Consider the following 23,568-nt stretch of genomic DNA (forward strand, 5'->3'; position numbering starts at 1 on the left):
GGTAGATCAGCTGCATAAATCTCCTCTGTGGAGAATACAGGATATTAAGAACTGGCTACTTGTCCTACATAACACTAAATTCAAGATACTGCAGCTTTGAAGAGGAAAGGGAGGGCATTTTGAATTTGAACTAATAAGAACAACCGCTAGCTTCAGGAAAGCTTCAGTCCTCTCTGTACTGCTGCTACAGGCCTGCCTCTCCCAAACTGTGTGTACTACACCCAAAAACATCTTTAAGGTTGAAGGAGTTGAAAATCTAGTTTCACACTCTACTTACTCACCCTCCAGGATTTCACATAAAGGTTTATTGATGCCTCAATCTGGTGAGCTCAGAGGCCACTGAAGGCACTTGAGTTTATTTAGGTGTTAAAAAAAAACCCCACTTGTGAAGGCTATTTGGCCTTTGGAAGAGTGGTGCATGTAAGCACTCATTTAAAGTGGGTGCAAGGGAACCAGACTTTCAGCTTAACGTATTCACTGAGGTTCTCTCAGAGTCTGGTCCCTTTCATGCAATGTTCCTGTTTTGTTATCCTGCTAGTAATGTACTGTATATAAGAGCAGGTCTATTAAAGGTTAATCAGCTTGTGCTTTTACTCGGATAATTTAAACTGTAGCTATATTCTCCTCTTTGACATAAATGGGTTGTGGGACATCAGGTTTTTTTTTTTCTTTACTTGGCAAGTTTTCAGGCTTTGTCTGAAGTTTGAAGTGGTGTGTTTTTGATATGTTTTTATTTTAGACAAGGTTCATTGCAATTTCTTGGTTATATATTGTGTTTTCTGTGTCTACAGATATGTTAGTGACTCTGGTTTGGATAGAGAGCACACTCCGGTTAGACAAATGACATTAAAGTCTCATGATTTCTTATTTGACTGTTCAGACTGAGGAGAGGAAAGAAAGTATCTCTTTTGGGACCACATATAGAAGTGGCCCACTTCAGGACTAAGAAAAGACCAGATTCCATGTGATGTGTTTTGTTCACAGTTGTCATGAAAAACAACTACAACAACAAAAAAACACATCTTACCCTGCAGTGTAGCCTCTGAGACAAACAGCGCTTTGACTTAATATAGACGCTACAAAGCCAGTCTGCTCACAGGAGCAGTGCTAACGTTCTGAGGATAATTTTTACCATGTGCACAGCTTAATTTGCTCTACCAGCATGCAAAAATGACCTAATTAGAAATCAAATCAAAATTCAATTGAGGCTTACAGGAAAGTGTTTTTGGGGGTCTGGAGAAGTTTCTCGGATGAGAGGTGAAACGTCTTCAAGCAACTTAAAGAAGGCCAGACACTTAAAGTGGGGTTTTTTTGGGTTTTTTTGTAAATATTAAACGGATTAGCCAAAATAATCTCATTTTGAACATTCTGTACTTTATAACAAACTAATAGTTCAATCAAATCAATCAATCAAACCTTTATTTGTCACATGCAAGTTTGCACCTGCAGTGAAACACATACATATGGTTGCTGTCATATAATCACTGGGCACTTCATTGAGTACACCTTGCTAGTACTGGGTTGGTCCCTCTTTTGCCTTTAGAGCTTTCTTAATTCTTTTATGGTGCTGGAAACATTCCTCACAGCTTTTGGTCCATATTGACATGGCAGCATCACATAGTCGCTGCAGATTTGTTAGCTGCACATCCAGCATGCGAATCTCCCGTTCCACTACTTCCCAAATGTGCTCTATTGTATTTTGTTGAGATCTGGTGACTCTGGAGGCTATTTGGTTACACGGTTTCATGTGTAGGAAATCAGATTTGAGCTCTGTGACATGGTGTGTTAAAGAGCTGGGAGCAGCCAACAGGAGATGGGTGTACTGCGGTCAGCCGCAATACTCAGGTACGCTGTGGGACTTAAACGATGTTCAGCTGGTACTAAGGGACCCAAAATATGCCAAAGAAATATCTCACACACCATTACACCACCGCTAGCATTGTTTACACCACCAGTGTTTACACACCTGCCATCTAAATGTGTCACAATGACGCAACCTTCAGACAGATCAGACAAGCCAATGTTTTCCAGGCTTCTAGAGTTCAGTTTTGTTAAAGCCATTGAAACTGTAGCCTCAGTTTCCTGTAGCAGCACCCAGAGTTGTCCTCCATTGCTATAGCTCATCTGCTCTAAGATTAGACTTGTTGTGCATTCATAGACACTCTTCTGCATACCTTGGTTGTTATAAATGATTATTTAAGCTACTGTTGCCTCCATTTCGGCTCAAAGCAGGCTGGCCATTCCTCTCTGACCCCTGACATAAACTGTTTTTTGTTTTTTTGTTTAAACCCTAGACAGGGTTGTTTGGAATTTTTCCAAACAACCATGACAGTTTCTGAAATATTCCGACCAGCCTGTCTTACACTAACAACCAAGTCCCTTAAATCCCCTTTCTTCCCCATTCTGGTGTCTTAATTTTACACTCAAAGGAGTCACCCTATGCTTCTGCACCGGCTTCACTTTTCAGGCCAGGAAAATGTATAAAGTACTGCAAATTTAGACCAAAGTCTAGAGTCTCAGTGATACAAAGTAGGCAAACAAATGACAGCCATTCAATACTGCTCGCCTGGGTAAAAATGTATTTGTCTTTATCTTTAAATGCTACACAAATAAAGGATGACATTTCTAACAACTTGTTTCTAGACCAACCATGAAGCTGGGGTAAAATTTGCAGCGGAAACAAGGCATATATGCAGCATCCAATCTGCTCATTCACTGCTAGTGTCTTTTGCTTTTGAGGAACTGGATAAGTAGCCTTTCCTTGGTGTCTAACCATGGAGACCAGCAGCTTCCCAGTGCTTCTTTGGTTAAGAAAGTTCTAAATCAGCCTTTGGGCTATGTAACTGTGTCACAAGTTGTACTACCAGCAAATAAACTCAGCCGGCACTGTCAACAGTAGCTGGTGGTCCTGCTGAGAAAGGCTTTGCGACTTTGTCCCAGAGAGTTGTGCTCATGCTGTGCTCTCCTGTCAGAAGCCATTCTGTCTCATCTGCTCTCTGTCTCCATCTCCTAGCCTGGGTACATACGCAAAGAGGAAGTGTATCACAAATGCATGCAGACAAGCTTGCCCATGAATCGGAGACGATTAGATTAGATTTGTTTAACGTGCGCACACGCACACACTCTCTTTCGATTTCACCCTGTGTAAACTTTCCACTGCTACACTCTGTGTCATTCCTGTTGTCATTCTAATTTCATAGGAGGACTCCTGCCAAGGCAGTAATGAACTCAAGTCATGAGGCAGAGGCCACGGCGAGCGGTTGTGAGCCGTGTGTGTGTAGCAGAGAGAAAATGAGAGAAGGTAAATGCAGGAAAAAATGGTGTTAAAGAGGGGGGCTGGCCAGGTTTATGCGCATGGCTTGTGGGCTTTGTGTTTATGTGTGTTTCTGTTTCCCGTGTATAACACTGGGCTTGTTTTGAGTTAATCAGTGCAGTGGGGTGTATCATCTAAGCTGCTGTAATGTGTCGACTCCTTTATTCAATTTGAGCAGTAATCTCAGCGCTCCCCACTGGCCTGCCTTCATCAGCCGCGTGCTACAAAGCTAGCTTAACTTAGCCAGGGAGACACAGAGAAGCAGAGAAATGCTGAAGAGCCATTTTCTGGATCAAGATTATACTTAGAAGAGTTTAGCCAGACTAAATCTCCTCATTATACTGCACACACAATTATTAGGCAAATTGTACTCCTCGGGATTAAATGTATTGTTGAATAAATGCAATGAGCTCGCTGTATCCAAAACTGAATATACACATGCGTAAGTATTAGGTGTTCAGTTATCAATATTAAAGCATCTGTGGAGTCGCTTTTTTCTCTCCATCTGTTTGTGATCAGATTTCACTGAAGCAGCAACCACAACCTTCCAAAGGCTGTTTATAAAACCTTTGACCAAAAATCTATCGTGAGGTATTCCTTGGTCAATAATGATGCCTCAACTTGTAAACATTCTCTCTCTTTTATGTACAATCCTGTTGAATATTTGCAGCGAGCATGCCTAAATAATTCAGCTATTTCAAGGGCATTGCATCTATATGAAAGACTTATTTTTATTTATTTATTTATTTTTTTTACATTTTCTGACTTTTCAGTGTGAATTAAATCTATTTTTCATATGGAAACATGCCAAAGCTATACAAACCTTAATAGGATTTCAAAAATAACATAAAGAAAATACAGATTTTAATAAAATTAGATTAGGGGCGACAAATTATGCAGTGCTGGTGGAACAAGGCTAACATCATGGTTGTAAAAAGGTCACTCAGAGAGCTTGACTCTCTATGAAACACTGATGAGAAGAGTGTTCACTGCTTTGTTAAACACCGTGTGAGCCAATAGTTTAGAATAACATATTTGTGGATCTAACCTCCTATCGTACGTCTTTTAAAAGATTTTTTAAATCTCTCTGCGCAGGTGGTAAGACTAGAATACTCAATGCAGAACACTTTCCAAATATTTATGCACACAGTGTATGCTATGTGGATATTACTGTCAAGATGGACCTTGTTTGCTCAAGTCATTTGAGAGAGTTGTCTGCAGCTGCTTGAGGGACTTAAAAGGATGACGATGAGATTTATGGAACAGTCCTTTAGCTGCGTATCACCCTGCCCTCTGTTTTGCTTATAGTCGACTTCAGCACCAAGGACAGCACAAATAGTGGCTCGAGTTTTTTTTAGTAGCTGTTTTGTGTAGCCTGTAACCTACTTGTTGCATTTTGTAGTCCTTAACCAGAGAGGAAAGTAAAAGTGGAGCACTGAAGCAAGGTCACCGCTCACCCTTGAGTATGACCTCTATATTTGCTATATAGTTGCTGCACATTAATCAGATCCAGGGGCAGCTTCAATTCAGAAGAGATTTTTTTACAGTCTTAATGTGTGTGTGTGTGTGTGTGTGTGTGTGTGTGTGTGTGTGTGTGTGTGTGTGTGTCACTCAGCCTTTTAACCTCTTCTTTCCCCACAACTTTTCTTTTTTTACTGGGGAGATTTTCCTGTCAAAATATCTCCAATCCTGTGTAGACATGATATGGCGGGTTGGTTTTCTGGATTCTTTCAAGCTTATGACTTACTGAGACAAGTGGCATGACATGTTTTGGATGTCCTTTGGATTCCGCAGAGTCCGTGTGTACCTCTCCCACTGCAGCCGAGTATATCATACACCCGTTTTACGCTTTCATGTCATACTGGTGACGACCCTCTGCCCCCCACCACTACCATCACCACCCCTTCCACCGTCCTGTAAAATGATATCACACGGTACAGCTGACACAGTCTCACTCTTCCCACTGTTCTTTCTACCCCGCCCCACCGGGCACGGCGGTAGCAGGTGCCGAAACGCCCCCAGAGAACCTCGCTGAAAACGCGGCCATGCCGAGCGGTGACACTCTGCAGCCGGACTGCCGCCTGGTCTCATCCGTCTTTAGCGCTTCACAGAGCGGTCGGATGCCATGAGATTTCCCACAGGCCCTCACTGGCTCCATGCTGTGAGTAAAACCGTGGTCAAGAGGGGATAACCAACGGCGGATAATGACGTGATGATTCCGGTTGTAGAGCCAGCACAGGGGGGCTCCGGGCACCTTTAATGACCGGTGCTGGAGAGGAAATCACTGGACTTTATTGTCTGTGGAGCCGCGTAACACCGGACCGACAGCGGTGCAAATAAGAAGAAGGGAAGAAAAGAAAAGAAACGTCTCTCTAACAGGTTGCTGAGACATTCAGTCCGAAAAGGTAGGGCATGATTGGATTTACAGTCATCCGCGCGCCACTTAACAGCTGTGCGCATTAAATTATCTGCTTAATTGAGTAAAATGAGGCTAATCAGTGATGTAACAGCTGTTAAATTGACCTCCAGCCGCCAATTCGGTTAAAGCATTAGATGTGTTTATATCGTAAAAGTAAGGATTTTCAATTTTATTTCGCCCCCCAAAAAAGAAAAAGAAAAATCGCCTCTACTGTAGTAGACGTAGTAGTAAACGTTACTTGAAATGATGTGGACAGTAAGGTGAGTAAAATCGATTTTTATTTTTAGAGGGTTTAACATCTATCTCACAGCTCTTTCTAGTAATTTTGCGCACAGTTGTCTGATTGCATTGGACTAGGATGAAAAAGATGTCAGAGGTTATTGTGGCGTGAATGACCAGAAAATGTGCTTTAATTTGCACGATTATGACAACTTCCATATGTCTTATGAGGTAATATGAGCACTGACAGGGGGCAAAATGTGTCAGTGATTGTGTGAGCGATTAATGATGTGAAAATTGATGGATGAGTGGATTTTTGATGGGAATGCAGACAGATCCATCCCCACTTTGAGACAAACTCGTTCATTTACTGTAGCCGCAGTGCTGACCACATCACTGCTGGGGCCCTGAGGCATCTCTTGAAATCATTGTTATAACTGATGTCAGGTCTTTTTTGGGGTTTTCCAGGGGGGATTTGCAGCACAGCAGAGAATGCTCTCCCCCAGATGCTGACTTCTAAAGGTAAGGGTGCTTTTGGTACAGCTATGTCTCTGGCACTGTTTGTTACAGGAAGCCAGCACTGTAAACCTTTGGCCACAAGTTCGTGCAGTGCCTCTGATCTCTATTCTGAACCTCTGGGCAAACTGTGCAAAGGAAAGTTGTGTTTCTGCTCTTGCTGTGGATCTTCAATTCTGATCTCAAGAGTGTACTTGGATTTCTGTATAACCCCCCTCCCTCCTTTTTTTGGCATACTCTGAAAGAAATTCATCCCCAGAACCCCTGAGATGCATTCAGTCATAAGTAATGCAAAAAATAATTGACAATGAGGTAATTAGGACATGCGGTAACCGCATCAAACGCAACAGGAGACCTGATTAAGTTCATGTGCCGTCAGTCATAAGGAAAAAAGTGTATTTCTGAGACTCATTTTCTGAGTATTTCATAATGAAATCTAGCACACACACACACACAGACACACACACCACCTTCCTCCCTCTGGCTGCCTTTGTTCCCTTCTGCACCCTTCTGATAGTGGGTGTTTCTGTCTTAGATGTGGATGTGTTCCTCTCCTCACACGCTGAGATGAGTGCTTTCAGAGGCAGACAAGGCAGAAAAGTCCCCGATTTTACTACCTGGCTAAATTGTCCTGTGATGGAAAAATATTGTTAAAGGAATGATACCTGAATAATTGAAGCCCCGGGGCTTTAAAATTGCAAGGACCTGCTGTGATTTGCGGCGCAAAGTTGAAGGCCACCTCAACGAAATATTCATATCATTATTTAAGAGTGGGTATATCATTCAGCCACTCAGGCACTGCCACCTTCTCCTGCTTCCCTACTCTCCCGTTTGATCCCTCCCTTTCCTTCTCTCTTTCTTCCTTTCTCCATTTGTAAACTCATCTCTTTATTTATAAAAAATTAACCACATGCTAACCCTTATCCATATCTTCTAGCTCTTATTAAATAAGAACTTAAAAGGCATATATTGAAAATCTTGCATACCGCCTTTCTGACATAGTAGTAGTAGTAGCTTTAGTAGTTTTTCAATGATATGTATATAAGTTTTGAGCAGTTAGACATCCATTCATCCATCTTCTGATGCTGGATGCATCTCTGGCTCATCTGGAAGGACATCAGGGCGTTCCCAATCCAGTCGAGAGATATAATCTCTACATCATGTCCTGGGTTTGCCCCTGGGCTTCTTTCCAGTAAGACATGCCCGAAGCACCTCACTTGGGAGGGACCAAAGAAATGTCCTGGACAGATGCCCAAACCACCACATCTGGCTCCTTTTGATATTGAATAGTTGCAGCTCTTTGCTTTCAGGCTCAGGTCTTTGTTCACCACAAGAGAGTGACATAGTATTCATTCTTTCATGAAAAAGACCCCCTGATACTTAAACTCATCTAATTTGGGCAGTGCTACCCATGAACTAGCCTAACATTCAAGTCTGTCCTTTCAATGATACATAATTTATATTAATCTTTCACTAATCCACTCAAACAAGCAACCATAAATGGATAGGAGAAATCGACAGAAGTGGACAGATCACGACAGTTGTGTAGTAACATTTCTAGGGAAGTGCACTTCAAGTTTTAGCATACGTTTTCAGAGGTGTGGTTATGACACTTATACAGTATAGATTTAACACAAAGTCCCTGTTAAGCAGTCCTGGTAATACTGGTATGCAGGTTTTGTTATCTTCAAAATAACTAAGCCACATGCTTTACTCTCTCTCCTGTAGGTTGCCTTTTGTGCTCACGCCCACTCTGCCCCTCCCTGCACCTCGTTCTTCCTCTTAAAAGGGAGTTTTTCCTTCCCACTGTGGCCTACTGCTTGGCTACAGGGGGTTGTGTGATTGTTGGGCTTTCTATCTAATATTGCAGGGTCTTTACCTTACCACATAAAGCAATTGAAATAATGTATACAGTAAGGTGCTGTTGTGATTTGGAACTATATAAATAGACTGAATTGAACTGAACGAATTAAATTTCCTCCCCATTTCCAGCCTTTGCTGCAAACCTAAGCTAATTTTCCTTTTAGCTTCAGATTGACTGAACAGATACGGGATCACTTTTCATCTAATGATCTGCCGTCATCCACTGCTTTACTGTATAGCAGAGAGTTTTCTAATTAAAGTTTCCTGTCATAGCTTCTCTAATTTCCACAGTTCACTCAGGCATCACATGGGAGAAGAACCTCCCAGCTTCACAACACTAATCATCACCACATCGTCCCACATGAAAGTTCTGAGGGAAGCGGTGTTTTTTACCTCTTCAGCATTCGATCAGGGGTGTTTTTGGTTGTGGGTGCGTGCGTGTTCATTTGCATGCAGCTGTATGCGAGGATCGTTTCATTTCCCGCAGAGAAAACGAATTAAAATATGACACCTCTCTCTTCTGCCTCTCATCTCGTGCTTTTCACTGTGTTAAGAGATGGCAAAACTGCTAAATATAGTTCTGCAAGTGGAGTGTGAAACCTCTTCACCTCTCTCAGCGTTTCTAACATTGCGGAGGTCGAAATGAGAGGATTTTGTGGTAGCTTGAACAAAGGTTTAATCATCTTTCTAATGAACTCTTCATGTGCATGTTGTATGTGAACGAAAAAGGGAGGGAGAGGAGAAAAAAGCAGAACAAGAAGAAGAAGAGTCACTTTTCTTATCTGTGATACAGCAAGGCTAATGTGATTTTTATGTAATACTAATTATAAAGTATATCCTAGAGACGAATATAACATCAGGGTAAATATGGTGTAATGCAGTATAACAGATTTAGTTTTTCTTAGCATGTGTATTTGTGTTAAAGTTGATGATTTATTGTCTTTGCATGCAAGAATTCCCGTTTTCTTGGTCTTTAATGGCTTTTCACAAGTAGAGAAGAAGAGGAGGCCAGTCAGAGACTATAGCAACTCAATGCCTTGTATTTTCTATGAGGAAGGTTCCCAACCTGCGATTGTTGACTTTATCTGCTGTATCATTAACCCAGACTCCAAAATTCAGACAGTTGAGTCAACTTGCTGGCTGTTTCCATACAGATGCGTTCGCTCGAAATATAAGAATAACTTCCCAAAGGATCAATAAAGTTGTGGTATTGTGGTTGAATTTTTCTTTCTGAGTCTTTTTCTTTCAAAGTCAACTATCTGGTAAAGATTTTTTTTTTTTTTATGCTCACAGATTTTGAGACTCGGATGTTCAATAAAGTCATCTCTCTATGTTCTTTCTGATTAATCAATTAATCAAATCGTCTACAAAAATGTCAGAGAATTCCCAGAAGATGGCAGAAATTTTAGAAAACCACCAAGGACAAATTCTTGATGCCTAAGATCATTCATAATAAATGAAATCTAACAGTGTGTCCAATATAAAGCAAAAAGCATGACCTGATTTAAATTTTGTCCCATCGAGGTTTCTCCTTGTGCACCTCTGAACCCTTCCAGCACTGCTGCTATGTTTAGATCATTAATTGGAAGTCCTGTTTTTACCTGTTGTATGTGCCTATTTGCGGCAGCACTATGAACCTCAAATCAAGCACAAACTTCTCTTTAAAACTCAGCCAACCTGTGAGCCAAGAATCATCACTGCTGATGAGAAGCAGGTGGTCGCCACAGTGAATTCTCTGCCTGTCCCTAGCATCCCCCACTGTCACACCAACCTACTCCGTGTCCTCCTTCACTTCTACACTTTGTGTCAGTCCCACCATCTCCAAACCATACCTCATAGCATGTCTCCGTACTGTTTTGTAAACCTTCCCTTTCACTCTTGCTGCTATCCCTCTGTCACAAATCATCCCTGACACTCATCTCCACACACTCCACCGTGCTTGCACTCTTTTCCCCTCTCCGTTACACTTTTCGCTGGATGGCGGACCCCCAGATATTTAAGCTCATCAACCTTCTCTACATCTACTGCTTGAAGATTCAGTCTTACACCTGTCTCCCTCTCAATCAGACATAATCTTTCATGCTTCTTCCGACTTTCAGTCCTCTTCTCTCCAGTGCATATCGTCACCTCCCCAGGTTTTCCTCCACCTGCTCTCTTCTCTCGGTACAAATTAATTGACAGTGAAAATAATAATGAGCTGAAGCCAAAATTGAATTTTTGCCCAACCCTGCTAGATGCTCAGTGTTTTGAGTCAAGAGTGACAATGTTGCTGACTGCTTAAGAGCCTCCCTGTCTCTCATTTGCACATATACTTTACATCATTTCTTGGCAACTCTCAAAATCCCTGCAAATCTCAGGGATTTACATTTCCTTCAGCGCTGCTTTTTGTACAGTAAGGAAGTGGATCCTTTCTTTCTGTGATTGAAGCTGACTTGACAGATACACTTTGTATAACTAGAGTGTGCAGGTCACCTGGGACTGGTACACATAATGACTTTATGTAGCTTCTGTGTTGTGGAAATCAGATGCCTGTTGGCTCCTCTGAGACAGCTTCATCCCCCTTCTTCAGTGTCACTTGTCCAAGTCAGCCACTGACAGGATTGTGGCAGATCCTTCTTTCAGACCACAGTTAAATCTAAGGGTTTTATGTGGTATTATGAGTGTGTGTGTGTGTGTGTGTGCTTCCCAGCTAAATCAGACAGCTCTGAACCCACTGGGAGTCGTACATGAATTGTGTTGGATAAGATGACAGCATTAAAGTTGAGTCTTCCAACCTCTGTCACTTGGCATGTTTGTCTCTCCAGTCTACTGGAAACTCTCTAATCTGAGGCTTTACCTTAGCGCTCCCTCTCTAGCATAATTTGGTCGCGTGTTAGTCAAAGTGACTTATTTTTCTTTCTAGAAAGATTCCATTGCTGCGCCTTTGTTGATATATTTCAGAGAAGGTTATAAATTTTGCATGCATGTGCCACAGTAGTTGCACACAGGTCTTAAATTTAAGTCGATAGCCTGAGCCCGGAATGATGTATGGCATGTTGGAAAAAGTAGGATATTCTTCAAAGAGTAAATGAGAGACAAAGAGAATGAAGAAAAGATAAGATGCACAAAGAGGAGTAAGGAGACATGAGATTGTGAGCTAGACGGGGAGGGGATGGAGAAATGGGGAGCAAAAGAGACTTCACATCGCTTTTAACGACATTATCGCGGTCCATGGTGTATATAATTTAGTACGATGACGCAATGGAAGATACTGCAGAAGGGCGCTCTCTGAGAGGGAGGCTCACATACTCATTTCAGGCCGCACATATAATGAAAGAGATCTAGTGCTTTATGTGATTGTACCATCTATTTAAAATAGAGATTCAAGTTTATTCATTGTTCAGGGTCATTAACCTCATTAATGATACATCGGACAAACAAAGGGACAGAGCAGCAAAACCGCTCGCTGGCAGCTGACCAAGCCACCCAATTATGAACTATTCTTTTTATTTAACCTTCCTGCTGAGATTTACCAGATGTCAAAATATCAAATCCCAGAACAGTTAAATCTATTAATTAGTCAATGAAATGTAAATTAACTGCAAATTACTGCTTTAGAAAGCTCACAGCTTTCACAAACGTGCATTAATATAAAGGGAAGTTGGGTTTTTTTGTTTGTTTGAATCCATTTAATTGGCATAATTAAATGCTGTTACTCCAGTGAGAAATATCTGGATGTTTTAGTTAATCAAGTTGAACGGTAGATAAATAGAGTCTTCTGGTGTTGTAATTACTATAATGGCAGTGCCTAAAATGAATATTTCTGCCCGAACGCAGCCATGCAAATTTGTCTAAATTAATGTCGAAATCATGAAATTTAAAAGCTGATATAAGAGGTCACTCTCTGAGCGGATTAATTTGGGTATTCTGCGCCGTGGTTGTTTGTTTATTTAGTATTTTGATGTCACTGCCAGTAAAATGAAATTAAGACATCAACACACACACACACACACACACACACACACACACACACGGGGTTCTTTATCGCTCGCACGCAGCTAATTTAGTGCTTTCTCTAGACAGGCTTGTTTAGAAGCAGATCTTTTTGAGGCGAGACAGTAAATTTGCTGTGCGCTTTGGAGATAAATATACGTGCATCTGCATTGATTTATTTCTTTTCTTTTATTTCTTTACACTGCTTTGGTTCTTTTGTGTCTCAGTGTCAATCAGATCGGTTTGCTTAAGGTTATTTACCTGCAAAGCAAAGAAAAGGGGAGAGGAATTGGGTTCATGTGACAGTATGCCCTGATAATATCCAGGAGATTTCATGGTGGCAGCTATCAGCGCAGCAGTGAGAGGTGATTTTGAAGCTGTCACAGTAAAAAAAGGACAAGCGACATATCGCTTGAATGTATTATTATTATTATTATCCTGAAACTGTGCTGCACATACTTGTATGAAATGCCACACATATTATTAGCATGCAGAGAATGTGCTGCTGCATTCAGCAGATTAATTCAACCACACGTTGAGTGTTATTTTTCAATTCAAAACAGCTCCCAGTTGTTTTAAGTATTCTGGAGTGAGCGTGATTCATTCCTTTGTATGCCTATTTATGGGTTATATAGAAAGAACAGATTCTTTGTCATGAAATAGCGGCTGTAATACAAACCCACCAGCCACTTCATTAGGTACATGTGGCTTTACTCCTTTTTGCATTCAGAGCTGACTTAATTCTTCATGGCATAGATTCAACTGGATGCTGGAAACATTCTTCAGAGGCTTTGGTTTGACGTGATAGCATTATGCATTTGCTGCAGAAATATTGCTTGCACATTCGTGATATCAATCTTCCATTCCACTCCATCCCAAAGTTGCTTTATTGAACTGAAATCAGGTGACTGTGGAGGCCATTTGAGAGCAGTGAACTTACTGTCATTTTCAAGAAAGTAGTTTGAGATGATTTGAGCTTTGTGACATGGCGTGCTATCCTGCTGGAAGCAACCATCAGAGGATGGGTACACTGTGGTCATACTAGGATGGACATAGTCAGGGACAACACTTGTGTATGGAGTGGTGTTTAAACAATGCTTGACTGGCACTAAGGGCCCCAAAGACTTCCAACCTTTTACATCACCAGCAGCAGCTGGAACTGTTGTGCTTTCATGTTGTTTATACCAAGTTCTCAACCTATTATTCTAATTACTTACAGAAATCAGCAGAGCAGGTAACATTTTCCAGTGTTTTATTGGCTAATTTTGGTGAATTGTAGCCTTAGTTTCCTGTTCTTTAGATGGCAGGAGTGGCAGTGGGTGTGGTCTACTGCTGCTACAACAGAAGACCACACACTCTGCTTCAAGGATTTGATGTATTATCCCTTCACAGATACTCATTTGCATACCTTTGTCGTTATAAATGTACTTTTCTAAGTTGCCTTCCTATCAATATGAAGCAGTCTGGCCATTCTCCTCTGAGCTCTGAAATCAACTAAGCACTTCTTCAGACTGCAATGCATTGGGCTGCTCCCACCTGAGTGGCTGATTTGTATTAACAAGCAGCTTAAAATGTGGCCTGGGGGTGTATTTTATAAACTACTTTTAGACATTTTAGGCAACCACGTGTGTTATTTAATTTTTAAAAGCCACACATTATATAACTACACTGTATTTATGGGCTAAACAGTTGCTTGGTTGAATATAAATTACATAATTACAGAATCATAGAAATTATCAGCGGCATAGCACAACAGCTGCTATGTAGCGTTTCTCATGCCAAACATTTCCTCCTGACAGAAGCCTCTTTTTCTACCTGCAGGAGTTCCAAAGAGAGGTGATTTTGAGAGTAACAGTCCTCAGGCCTGGTTTGGTTTCCTACCTCCTTACATTCTCCCGCTGTCTTCTTATGTGTGTGTTCGGTTGGTTTGTTGGAATTCAGACCTGACGGCGCCTTGAAAAGATTATTTTTGCTCTGAGCACTTAACCTCTGAAAATTAAAAAAACAAAAAAACATTAGCCTGGAGGCTATAGCCTGCAGATGGGTTACAAATGAAAGAAATAGTTCAGTATTGCAGCTCAGCATTCCTCTCATGTTAGTTCACTGAGTGTTGAGCAGAAGCTGGGAGGGGATGAGCTCAGCATTAAGACAGCATGCAGTGCTAAACAGCTACCCTTCATGTGCCAATGTTTAAAAATACAACTACTCTCTTGTTTTATCCCTAAAAAGCAAATGTCAAAATTAGAATTTGTGATATCCTATTTATGCACAGTACCCTGCAAAAATACAGGGAGTGCAGAATTATTAGGCAAATGAGTATTTTGTCCACATCATCCTCTTCATGCATGTTGTCTTACTCCAAGCTGTATAGGCTCGAAAGCCTACTACCAATTAAGCATATTAGGTGCTGTGCATCTCTGTAATGAGAAGGGGTGTGGTCTAATGACATCAACACCCTATATCAGGTGTGCATAATTATTAGGCAACGTCCTTTCCTTTGGCAAAATGGGTCAAAAGAAGGACTTGACAGGCTCAGAAAAGTCAAAAATAGTGAGATATCTTGCAGAGGGATGCAGCAGTCTCAAAATTGCAAAGCTTCTGAAGCGTGATCATCAAACAATCAAGCGTTTCATTCAAAATAGTCAACAGGGTCGCAAGAAGCGTGTGGAAAAACCAAGGTGCAAAATAACTGCCCATGAACTGAGAAAAGTCAAGCGTGCAGCTGCCAAGATGCCACTTGCCACCAGTTTGGCCATATTTCAGAGCTGCAACATCACTGGAGTGCCCAAAAGCACAAGGTGTGCAATACTCAGAGACATGGCCAAGGTAAGAAAGGCTGAAAGACGACCACCACTGAACAAGACACACAAGCTGAAACGTCAAGACTGGGCCAAGAAATATCTCAAGACTGGTTTTTCTAAGGTTTTATGGACTGATGAAATGAGAGTGAGTCTTGATGGGCCAGATGGATGGGCCCGTGGCTGGATTGGTAAAGGGCAGAGAGCTCCAGTCCGACTCAGACGCCAGCAAGATGGAGGTGGAGTACTGGTTTGGGCTGGTATCATCAAAGATGAGCTTGTGGGGCCTTTTCGGGTTGAGGATGGAGTCAAGCTCAACTCCCAGTCCTACTGCCAGTTTCTGGAAGACACCTTCTTCAAGCAGTGGTACAGGAAGAAGTCTGCATCCTTCAAGAAAAACATGATTTTCATGCAGGACAATGCTCCATCACACGCGTCCAAGTACTCCACAGCGTGGCTGGCAAGAAAGGGTATAAAAGAAGAAAAACTAATGACATGGCCACCTTGTTCACCTGATCTGAACCCCATTGAGAACCTGTGGTCCATCATCAAATGTGAGATTTACAAGGAGGGAAAACAGTACACCTCTCTGAACAGTGTCTGGGAGGCTGTGGTTGCTGCTGCACGCAATGTTGATGGTGAACAGATCAAAACACTGACAGAATCCATGGATGGCAGGCTTTTGAGTGTCCTTGCAAAGAAAGGTGGCTATATTGGTCACTGATTTGTTTTTGTTTTGTTTTTGAATGTGGAGATGTTATATTGGTTTCACTGGTAAAAATAAATAATTGAAATGGGTATATATTTGTTTTTTGTTAAGTTGCCTAATAATTATGCACAGTAATAGTCACCTGCACACACAGATATCCCCCTAAAATAGCTAAAACTAAAAACTACTTCCAAAAACATTCAGCTTTGATATTAATGAGTTTTTTGGGTTCATTGAGAACATGGTTGTTGTTCAATAATAAAATTATTCCTCAAAAATACAACTTGCCTAATAATTCTGCACTCCCTGTATGGTGATAATCAACTGCAGCTCAGCGAAAATATGACAAAAAAAATCTCACTATTTGAACCCAATAACGATGTAAGTAGACCTAGTTTGGGGTATGGACAGACTTCTGGCAAATACAGTTTGTAAAGAGTAAATAGTCTTATAAATGTTTCCTGTTCCAGAGTTTGTCATTTGATTCAATCAGAAACAGAATCGTTTGAATCATATTTGCTCGAAGCAAAGCAGCTTTGCTTTTTTACATCATGAAACCCCAGAAGGACTTTTATTTTGGAAGAATGGCATTTGTGCATTTTTATCAGTTGCAATTGTATAATAATGGCATATAAATACACTAATCCAGCCTATTTTGGTTATTTTTTCAGGCATTAGAAACCTTTGCTGGACGTAAGTATGCTAAATATTCTGCGGAAGTTATTCTAACATTACTGAAATCCAAATGTAATTCTTGACTCATTTTCGCCTCTTTTCTGTCTTTGTTGATTTTGTGTGAAGGGTTTGATGGAGAGCTGGTCGGATGTCAGCGGGAACTATTGTCATAACCGGAGGAATACTTGCCGGAGTGATACTGCTGTGCATTGTAGCAGTTCTCTGTTACTGTAGACTCCAGGTATTACTGTGCACGTTCATGTTTCTTGGTCTTTTAGGCAGTTTGCTCTTCACCCAAAAGCTCTTTTTACATTACTGATGTTTACTGGCTTAACAAACTCAACTAACTAATCTAGTTTGTGACCGTGTGCAATGAACTTGCAGTCTTATTGTCTTTGAAATACTTGCTTCAAAGATGGGCACCACTCGCACTCAGCTGGCATCTTAAAAGCCAGTGAAAAAATGGCAAATTGACACAGTCTGCTATTAGTCTGCAATTAAGTAGGGTCAAGTTGGCAGTTACTTGCTATCTGTTTGATATAATACTGTGATAAATTACTGCAAATCTGTTGCCATCTACATGCACAGTAATTCACACTAATTGGAAATTCGCATTAAATTGCAATCAGAGTCCAGACTGAACTTCTCAGGCTTGAAACAGAAAGGTTTCCACACATAGTGTTGTGTCCAGGATTTTAATTTACTAGCAAAATATCATAGACGCTAGCCACTTGCTTTTATTAATAAATATAACCACAAGGCAGAGCTGGTTGCCAAACAAACAAGTTGGTAACCAGCTGGATGAAGTCACCTTATCCAAAGAGACCCATTGCAGACTAGTTGCACTTGTTGCCACATATTGATTTAGCTGATTGCAATCTGTGTGCGTTTAAAAATTAAGATATAAAATTCATTTCAATGCAATTTTATTTACATAGTGCCAATTTAAAGCAACAGTCAGCCAGTAAGGTAAAGACAGACAATTATAGAGTAAAAAAACAAGAAATTTAAATCACCAGACCACCAACCAAGTTGGCAGACTTCAAAAAGTAGTAACAGGGATGAGTACTCAGCTGTCTGACCGTCCAGCTGTCATTGTCCATGTCCACAACAGAGTAAATTCTAGGCTTCAGTCATATTGCAATAGTTAAAATAGAAACAATCAAACAAACAAGCAAAAGTGGTTGCTGTGAGATTGAGGTTGTCGAGCGCTCAACCTGGAGGCGACCTACTTCCAATCGTTCCCTAAATTTGCCAAAAATTCACTTCAGTCACCGGGCAACTCGAGGATGTTGCAGTCCTATTTTTAATCTAGTGAGACTGAGCCATAACCCAGTCTAATTGTCTGCCACCTTAACATGGTTTTCCACATTCTGTCTCATTTATGTAACATAGCACTCTAGTACCAAGTCACAGCTGGATCTGGTTACAATAAAAGCAGATGTGGTGGCCAGAGCAGTCAGTGGTTCAACATTTGCACAAAGCACAGTGCAGACTGCCCTTCCAAAGCCTAGTGACAGCTGTCTGAGTATACTGTCAGTCTTTTCACCTGCCTCTGAAAAAAAACTACTTCTAAGTATTCCCACCATGTTAAACTGAATTTTGTTTGTCACTGTTCATATTTTGATTTTGATATCACAACTTTATTTTGCTGTGATAAAGCAATCAGAATCACAGAATGTTTAAGAAGACATCCAAACCCTTGTTCTTCTTGCTCACACCCTGGTGCCTTCTTTGTCATCCTCCTGCAGTATTACTGCTGTAAGAAAAATGATTCTGAGGTGGACGTGGCCTCCATGGCAGGACCGGATCCTCTCGCTCACTTTCCATGCAACGCCTGCAACGCCCTCGCCATGGACGGCACTGCCATCACCCCCGTCTCTCTGGATCAGCTGGATTCGGGTTCTCACCACTGCCCCAGCTGTTCACCGTACACCCTGCGCTCGGGACTCACAGACGACATGCGTAACGGAGGGGAGCGTCTCGGCTTCCATACTTACTACGAGAACCCGTCTGTATCTCTTCCCCTGTCGGTTCACCCTCAGAGCTCCTCCCCTCTGAGCTACTGCAGTCCCTCGGACACGTTTCCTCCCCCGCCGCGCTCCTACAGCACTGACGTCTGACCTTTGCTTCACTGTACAGGCACACACACACACACACACACCTACAGCGTCTAGCACATGCCCATATTACTGTACATGCCCACATAATTTGAAGGGAAGTGACCCATAAACTAAGCCTACTGATAGAGCCCCATGGTGGGTGACAAATCTGGGCATGATCTGCAGCAGGGAAATATTACATAAAATTGGCCACATTACTCTTTAAAAAAACTCATATTTTAATCTTAGTACGACTTTTACTTAAACAAAAGCTATAAAATGTATAAGTACCATTACAGTTAGCATCTCATTGAGCCCGGTCACACATGATAGTGTTTTTAGTAAATGGCTCAAAGGTTGGAGCTAGTCTACACACTCTATAAATGCATCTGGGGCAATGAAGTCATTCAGGTTACATATGATCAGGGACACATAACAAAGCTTTTAGTACAGAGTAAGCTCAGACAGTCCCCAGGTAGAAAAACAGGCGAGGTTTTGGGGCGTTAAAGTCATTTAGGCTACGTTCACACTGCAGGTCTTAATGCTCAATTCCGATTTTTTGATCAAATCCGATTTTTTTTGTCTGCTCGTTCACACTACAAATAAAATGCGACAGCAAACGCGCTCTAGTGTGAACGCTCAAAGCGGCCCGCATGCGCAAAAGAAGATGTCACACACAACGCGCTCTGTTTAGACCCAGAGCAACAGTATTGTTTGACTGATGGCCCTTAATATAAAGACTTCGGACTTCACGTTTCCCAATTTTTGCTTTAAGTTATTTTGTTATTTACATAATAATGTAAATAACCTAATAATGATCCTTATTGCTGTTTAAGAGAGGAGCGGTGCTTCAAAGATAGCTGCAGATTTCTGTCAGAATCTGCAGATTATACAGTACAAATAAAATGTTTACGTTGTCTTCCCAACAGTTTCACTGACATCTACACTGGATGGCCAGGAAGCGTTCGCAATGTCTTCTCGGGCGCTTCTCTGGCGCTGATAATTGGCTTCAGTCTTGTGTCGGTGACGTAAAAGGCGGATTTAATGCGACTTGACCGTTCAAACAGCAGTCGCTTTCTAAAACATCGGATATGTATCGGATTCGGTACCACATACGAAAGTGACCCAGATCGGATTTGAAAATATCGGATTTGCGCCGTTCACACTGTCATAGCATGATCGGATATGGGTCGCATAGGGTCAAAAAAATCAGATTTGATGCGCTTTCGCCTGCAGTGTGAACGTAGCCTAAGTCATTAAAAAATTGTGACATATAGAATTTGTTTTTTAATTTCTGTGAAGTTTTGTGAATGTAATTATGTAATTTATAGAGAAAAAATGCATTCAGTTAGACAAGAAAAGGCTTAGTACTAAATTACAAACATGTTTTATTAAACTCAGTGGAAAAGCAGGACATTATTTGCAAATTCTGCAACTATAAGTCATTCGGCAGTTATTTATGGCTCAGGACCTCAGTTGCATTAGATTAGATGAACACAGAGTTTATGATCTCATGTTCAGCTCATTCTCTGGCAAATGCATCCTGGATGCAGGGATCTAGTAAAAACCACCATTTTTCCGGCAGCAGACAAATGTCAGCCTAATCTGAAGAATGACAAAGTTACATAAACACACATAGATATAGTGCTGCATCTATCATTCACCCTCAATGTGATTAAGATTAACCACATAAATACCTTTCTGTTAGGTGTGAGCACTTTGAATATATTTTTAGCAGCATTTTCCACTCAATAAATCAAAAGTGACTGCTGATGACGAGGAGACAGAGCTGAGACACACGAAGAAGGCATGCGCAACCCCATATTTGAGCATCACTTCAGTTATTCTTATTCTTTTCTCCAGTTTCTCCCTTTTTCCCTGTGTCACAAAGGATTAATGGTAGTGTGAACCTCTTACCACTGCAGCTTACACTACATGAGGGCTAACAGCTATATAACTAATGGAGCTTAACTGTTTTTATCCAGAAGAAAGACCTGACGAGCGAAGAAGGAACTACAACTTTTTAAGCCTTTTTTTGTTCTTCTTGCAGATTACCAGAAAGTCTGTGAGAAAAGTGTCAGTTTTGTCTGTTTCTGTTTTCACTTCTGACATGAAATTTCCATGAAACTGAAGAGAGTTTGTTCCGCAGTGTCTTCCATAGAAGCTGATGTATTTACCTTTTCTGTGCTTACAGATTGTGACGTGTGAAAGCAGATTTTTAGACGTGCGATAAGCAGAAAAGAGAGATGCTGTACCATATTTAATGATCTTAAAGCTTAGGTTTTATATCTATATATGAGCCATCATATCTGCTACAGTACAGTAATAAGATGCAGTGTTATTGCAGTATATGCCTGAATCTATATATTTTTTAAGGAGTATTGTCATTTTTTTGTGAGGGATGTTCGGGTTTAGATGTATTTCAGTACTTTTCTCTTCAGTTTTGGCTTCTTTCTGTGTTCCTGTGCACTCCTGACAGCTGCACAGGAACACAACTGTGGAAATGGCAACTCAGTTTAAACATAAATTGTGCTAGAGGTGTGAAAAACACAGGAAAATGTGTGAAACAGTGATGTTGAGTATTATTGAACATAGGCTATTATTTAAGATCTAAACTATATTTATTCACTCTAATGTCACATTGTTTTCACTGAGCTCTAAGCTTCATTATATTTCCTTATTTTCTTGATCTTACAGACTCGTTCAGACGTACGTCCTAAATTTTATGCAGTACTGTGGAAAAGTCTTGAGCCACATGTCATTTCTTTATAGGAAAATGGGAAATGGGTGCAGGGATGTCATGAAACATACACCGACATACACAGAAATATAGTTTATAAGGCAAAGAAAAAAGTTTGTAAAATTCTAGCAAGCCCAAAAGTGAATTTTTGGGTATGACCATTTTTACTCTTCAACACAGCCTGAATGCTCTTAGTCAGCTTTCTTGTAATTTCTTTGAGAAGTCTTCAGGAATAGTTCTCCAGGCTTCTTGAAGAACATTCAAAGCTCTTCTTTGGATGTTGGCTGTTTTTTATTTCATTCTCTGTAGGTATGATCCGTTATAGTAATAGCAGTAAGTCCAGGCTCTCGGTAGTCCAACCCATGACTGATGACCATAGGGTACTTTTCAGCGTTCATAATTCCATCAACTTTAACAAAATCCCCAACACCGTTCACTGAAATACAGCCCGAAACCATGACAGAGCCTTGCTGTGTTTTACAGATCGCTGTAGAAACTCCTGATGACCTGTTTCTGCTGATTTTCAGTCCAGTTCTTGTGTAATTTAGCATATCTCACCCTTTTCTGCCTGTTTGCCTTCCTTTAAAATGACTGTTCATCTGCTATTGAACTGCTACTTCTTCTTTTTGTCCTCTGCTTGTCCTCTTTCCTCTCATTTCTCAAAGACACACTGCACATCATGCTGAGGTATGTAGTTTTCAGGAAGTCGCCCTTTGGTAATCACCTTGTTTGTGCACAAATAGTATTTTAAGCCAGTCAAACTACCTTTGGCATTTTTTGTAGTTTCAATAAAATACATGAGAAAATAATTTTTTATGTTTTTGCAGCAGACTTCTAATAACAAAGTGCCTAAAGATACAATTTAATAATTGGTTCTTTGCTAATTTGTCTGGTGCGTATAGACATGACACTGGTTCATTGCTTGGGTTAGGTGCCTTTTTTATGCTTGTTTAATTTATAGGTCAGTGTTAAAAAACATTCCTCTGAATTTCTCATGATCCGGCGCAGGGAGTGGACTATTGCTCAAAACTGGTTTAAAAATACCAACAAGTCTGCCTCCTTAGAAGCTAAATCCAGATAATGGAGTGCTGACTTAAGACTTTTGCACAGTATTGTATGTAAACTGCTTTATTTTTATTTTTAAATGTCTTTGTCAGTTTAGATGTTCACTGAACACTGGCGTTCACTGCCACCTACCCAACAAATATCCCCTTAGTCTGATGACAGTGGCTCAGTGTTTGTGCTCACAGGTTTGTTGCACCATAATGAACACAACTGTTGTGTCAGAACTTAACTTTTATTTTCAGGTTACTGTTTCTGTATTAAAAAAAAATCACATTCTGCTATGACCTGAGGAAAATCCACAATGTTTCACATAATGTTCCTTTTTTTCAGGAGGAATAAATATGTAGATATCTGCATATTCTTATGGTCTGTCTTTTTCACACAGTGACTCAGACAGTAGATACACAGGATTATGAAATCGGTTTCTGTTCATAGAAGAAGAAAAAAACAGAAAAGAAAAGAAAACCACAGACGTACACATCAAGAGTCTGGACACAGCTTCTCATTTTTAGGTTTTTCTTTATTTTCATGACTATTTATATTGTAGATTCTGACTGAAGGCATCAAAACTATGAATGAACACATATGAAATTATGTAGTAAACAAAAAAAAGTGAAATAACTCAAAATATGTTTTACATTTTAGATTCTTCAAAGTAGCCACCCTTTGCCTTGATTACTGCTTTGCACACTCTTGGCCTTCTCTCGATGAGCTTCATGATGTAGTCAGCTGCAATGGTTTTCACTTCACAGGTGTGCCTTTTCAGGGTTTGTTTGTGGCATTTCTTGCCTTTAAATGGGGTTGGGACCATGTTGTGCAGGAATCAGGTTGGTACACAGCTGACAGGCTTATTTGACAACTGTTAGAATTCATATTAAGGCAAGAACCAATCAGCTACGTAAAGAGAAACGATAATCCACCATTACTTTAAGAACTGAAGGTCAGTCTGGAAACTTTGAAAGTCGCAAAATCCATTAAGCACTACGATGAAACTGGCTCTGACTGTGCAAATCAGGCCTTTATGGTCAAATAGCTGCTAAGAAAACATGACTAAGGAAAAGCAACAAGCAGAAGAAATTTGTTTGGGCCAAGAAACATAAGGAATGGACATTACACCAGCGGAAATCCAAGCTTTGTTCTGATGAGTCCAAATTTGAGCTCTTTGGTTCCACCTGCT

General features: G+C 40.7%; 1 protein-coding gene across 2 annotated transcripts; it reads left to right on the plus strand.

Moving 5' to 3' along the window:
• Positions 1-5,309: 5,309 nt before the first annotated feature.
• Positions 5,310-22,780, plus strand: LOC101464263 (protein FAM163A). 2 transcript variants are annotated; one of them, XM_076877643.1, is made up of 5 exons: positions 5,310-5,718; positions 6,420-6,473; positions 16,481-16,502; positions 16,611-16,725; positions 18,236-22,780. In XM_076877643.1, the coding sequence occupies exons 4-5, from the start codon at positions 16,633-16,635 to the stop codon at positions 18,605-18,607; spliced, it is 465 nt and encodes a 154-aa protein (XP_076733758.1). In that variant the 5' UTR covers positions 5,310-5,718; positions 6,420-6,473; positions 16,481-16,502; positions 16,611-16,632; the 3' UTR covers positions 18,608-22,780. The 2 variants fall into 2 exon arrangements, with proteins under 2 accessions (XP_076733758.1, XP_012778575.1); XM_012923121.4 differs by lacking the exon at positions 6,420-6,473.
• Positions 22,781-23,568: the final 788 nt, after the last annotated feature.

This window comes from Maylandia zebra, linkage group LG19, assembly GCF_041146795.1.
Source record: "Maylandia zebra isolate NMK-2024a linkage group LG19, Mzebra_GT3a, whole genome shotgun sequence".
In the NCBI taxonomy this organism is placed as follows: Eukaryota; Metazoa; Chordata; class Actinopteri; order Cichliformes; family Cichlidae; genus Maylandia; species Maylandia zebra.

Bases quoted from the DNA above. Each gene is read 5' to 3' on its own strand.
- LOC101464263 (XM_076877643.1), top strand. From the start codon at position 16,633: ATGTCAGCGGGAACTATTGTCATAACCGGAGGAATACTTGCCGGAGTG. The intron at 16,726-18,235 runs GTATTACTGTGC...ATCCTCCTGCAG, and splicing joins TCTGTTACTGTAGACTCCAG to TATTACTGCTGTAAGAAAAA.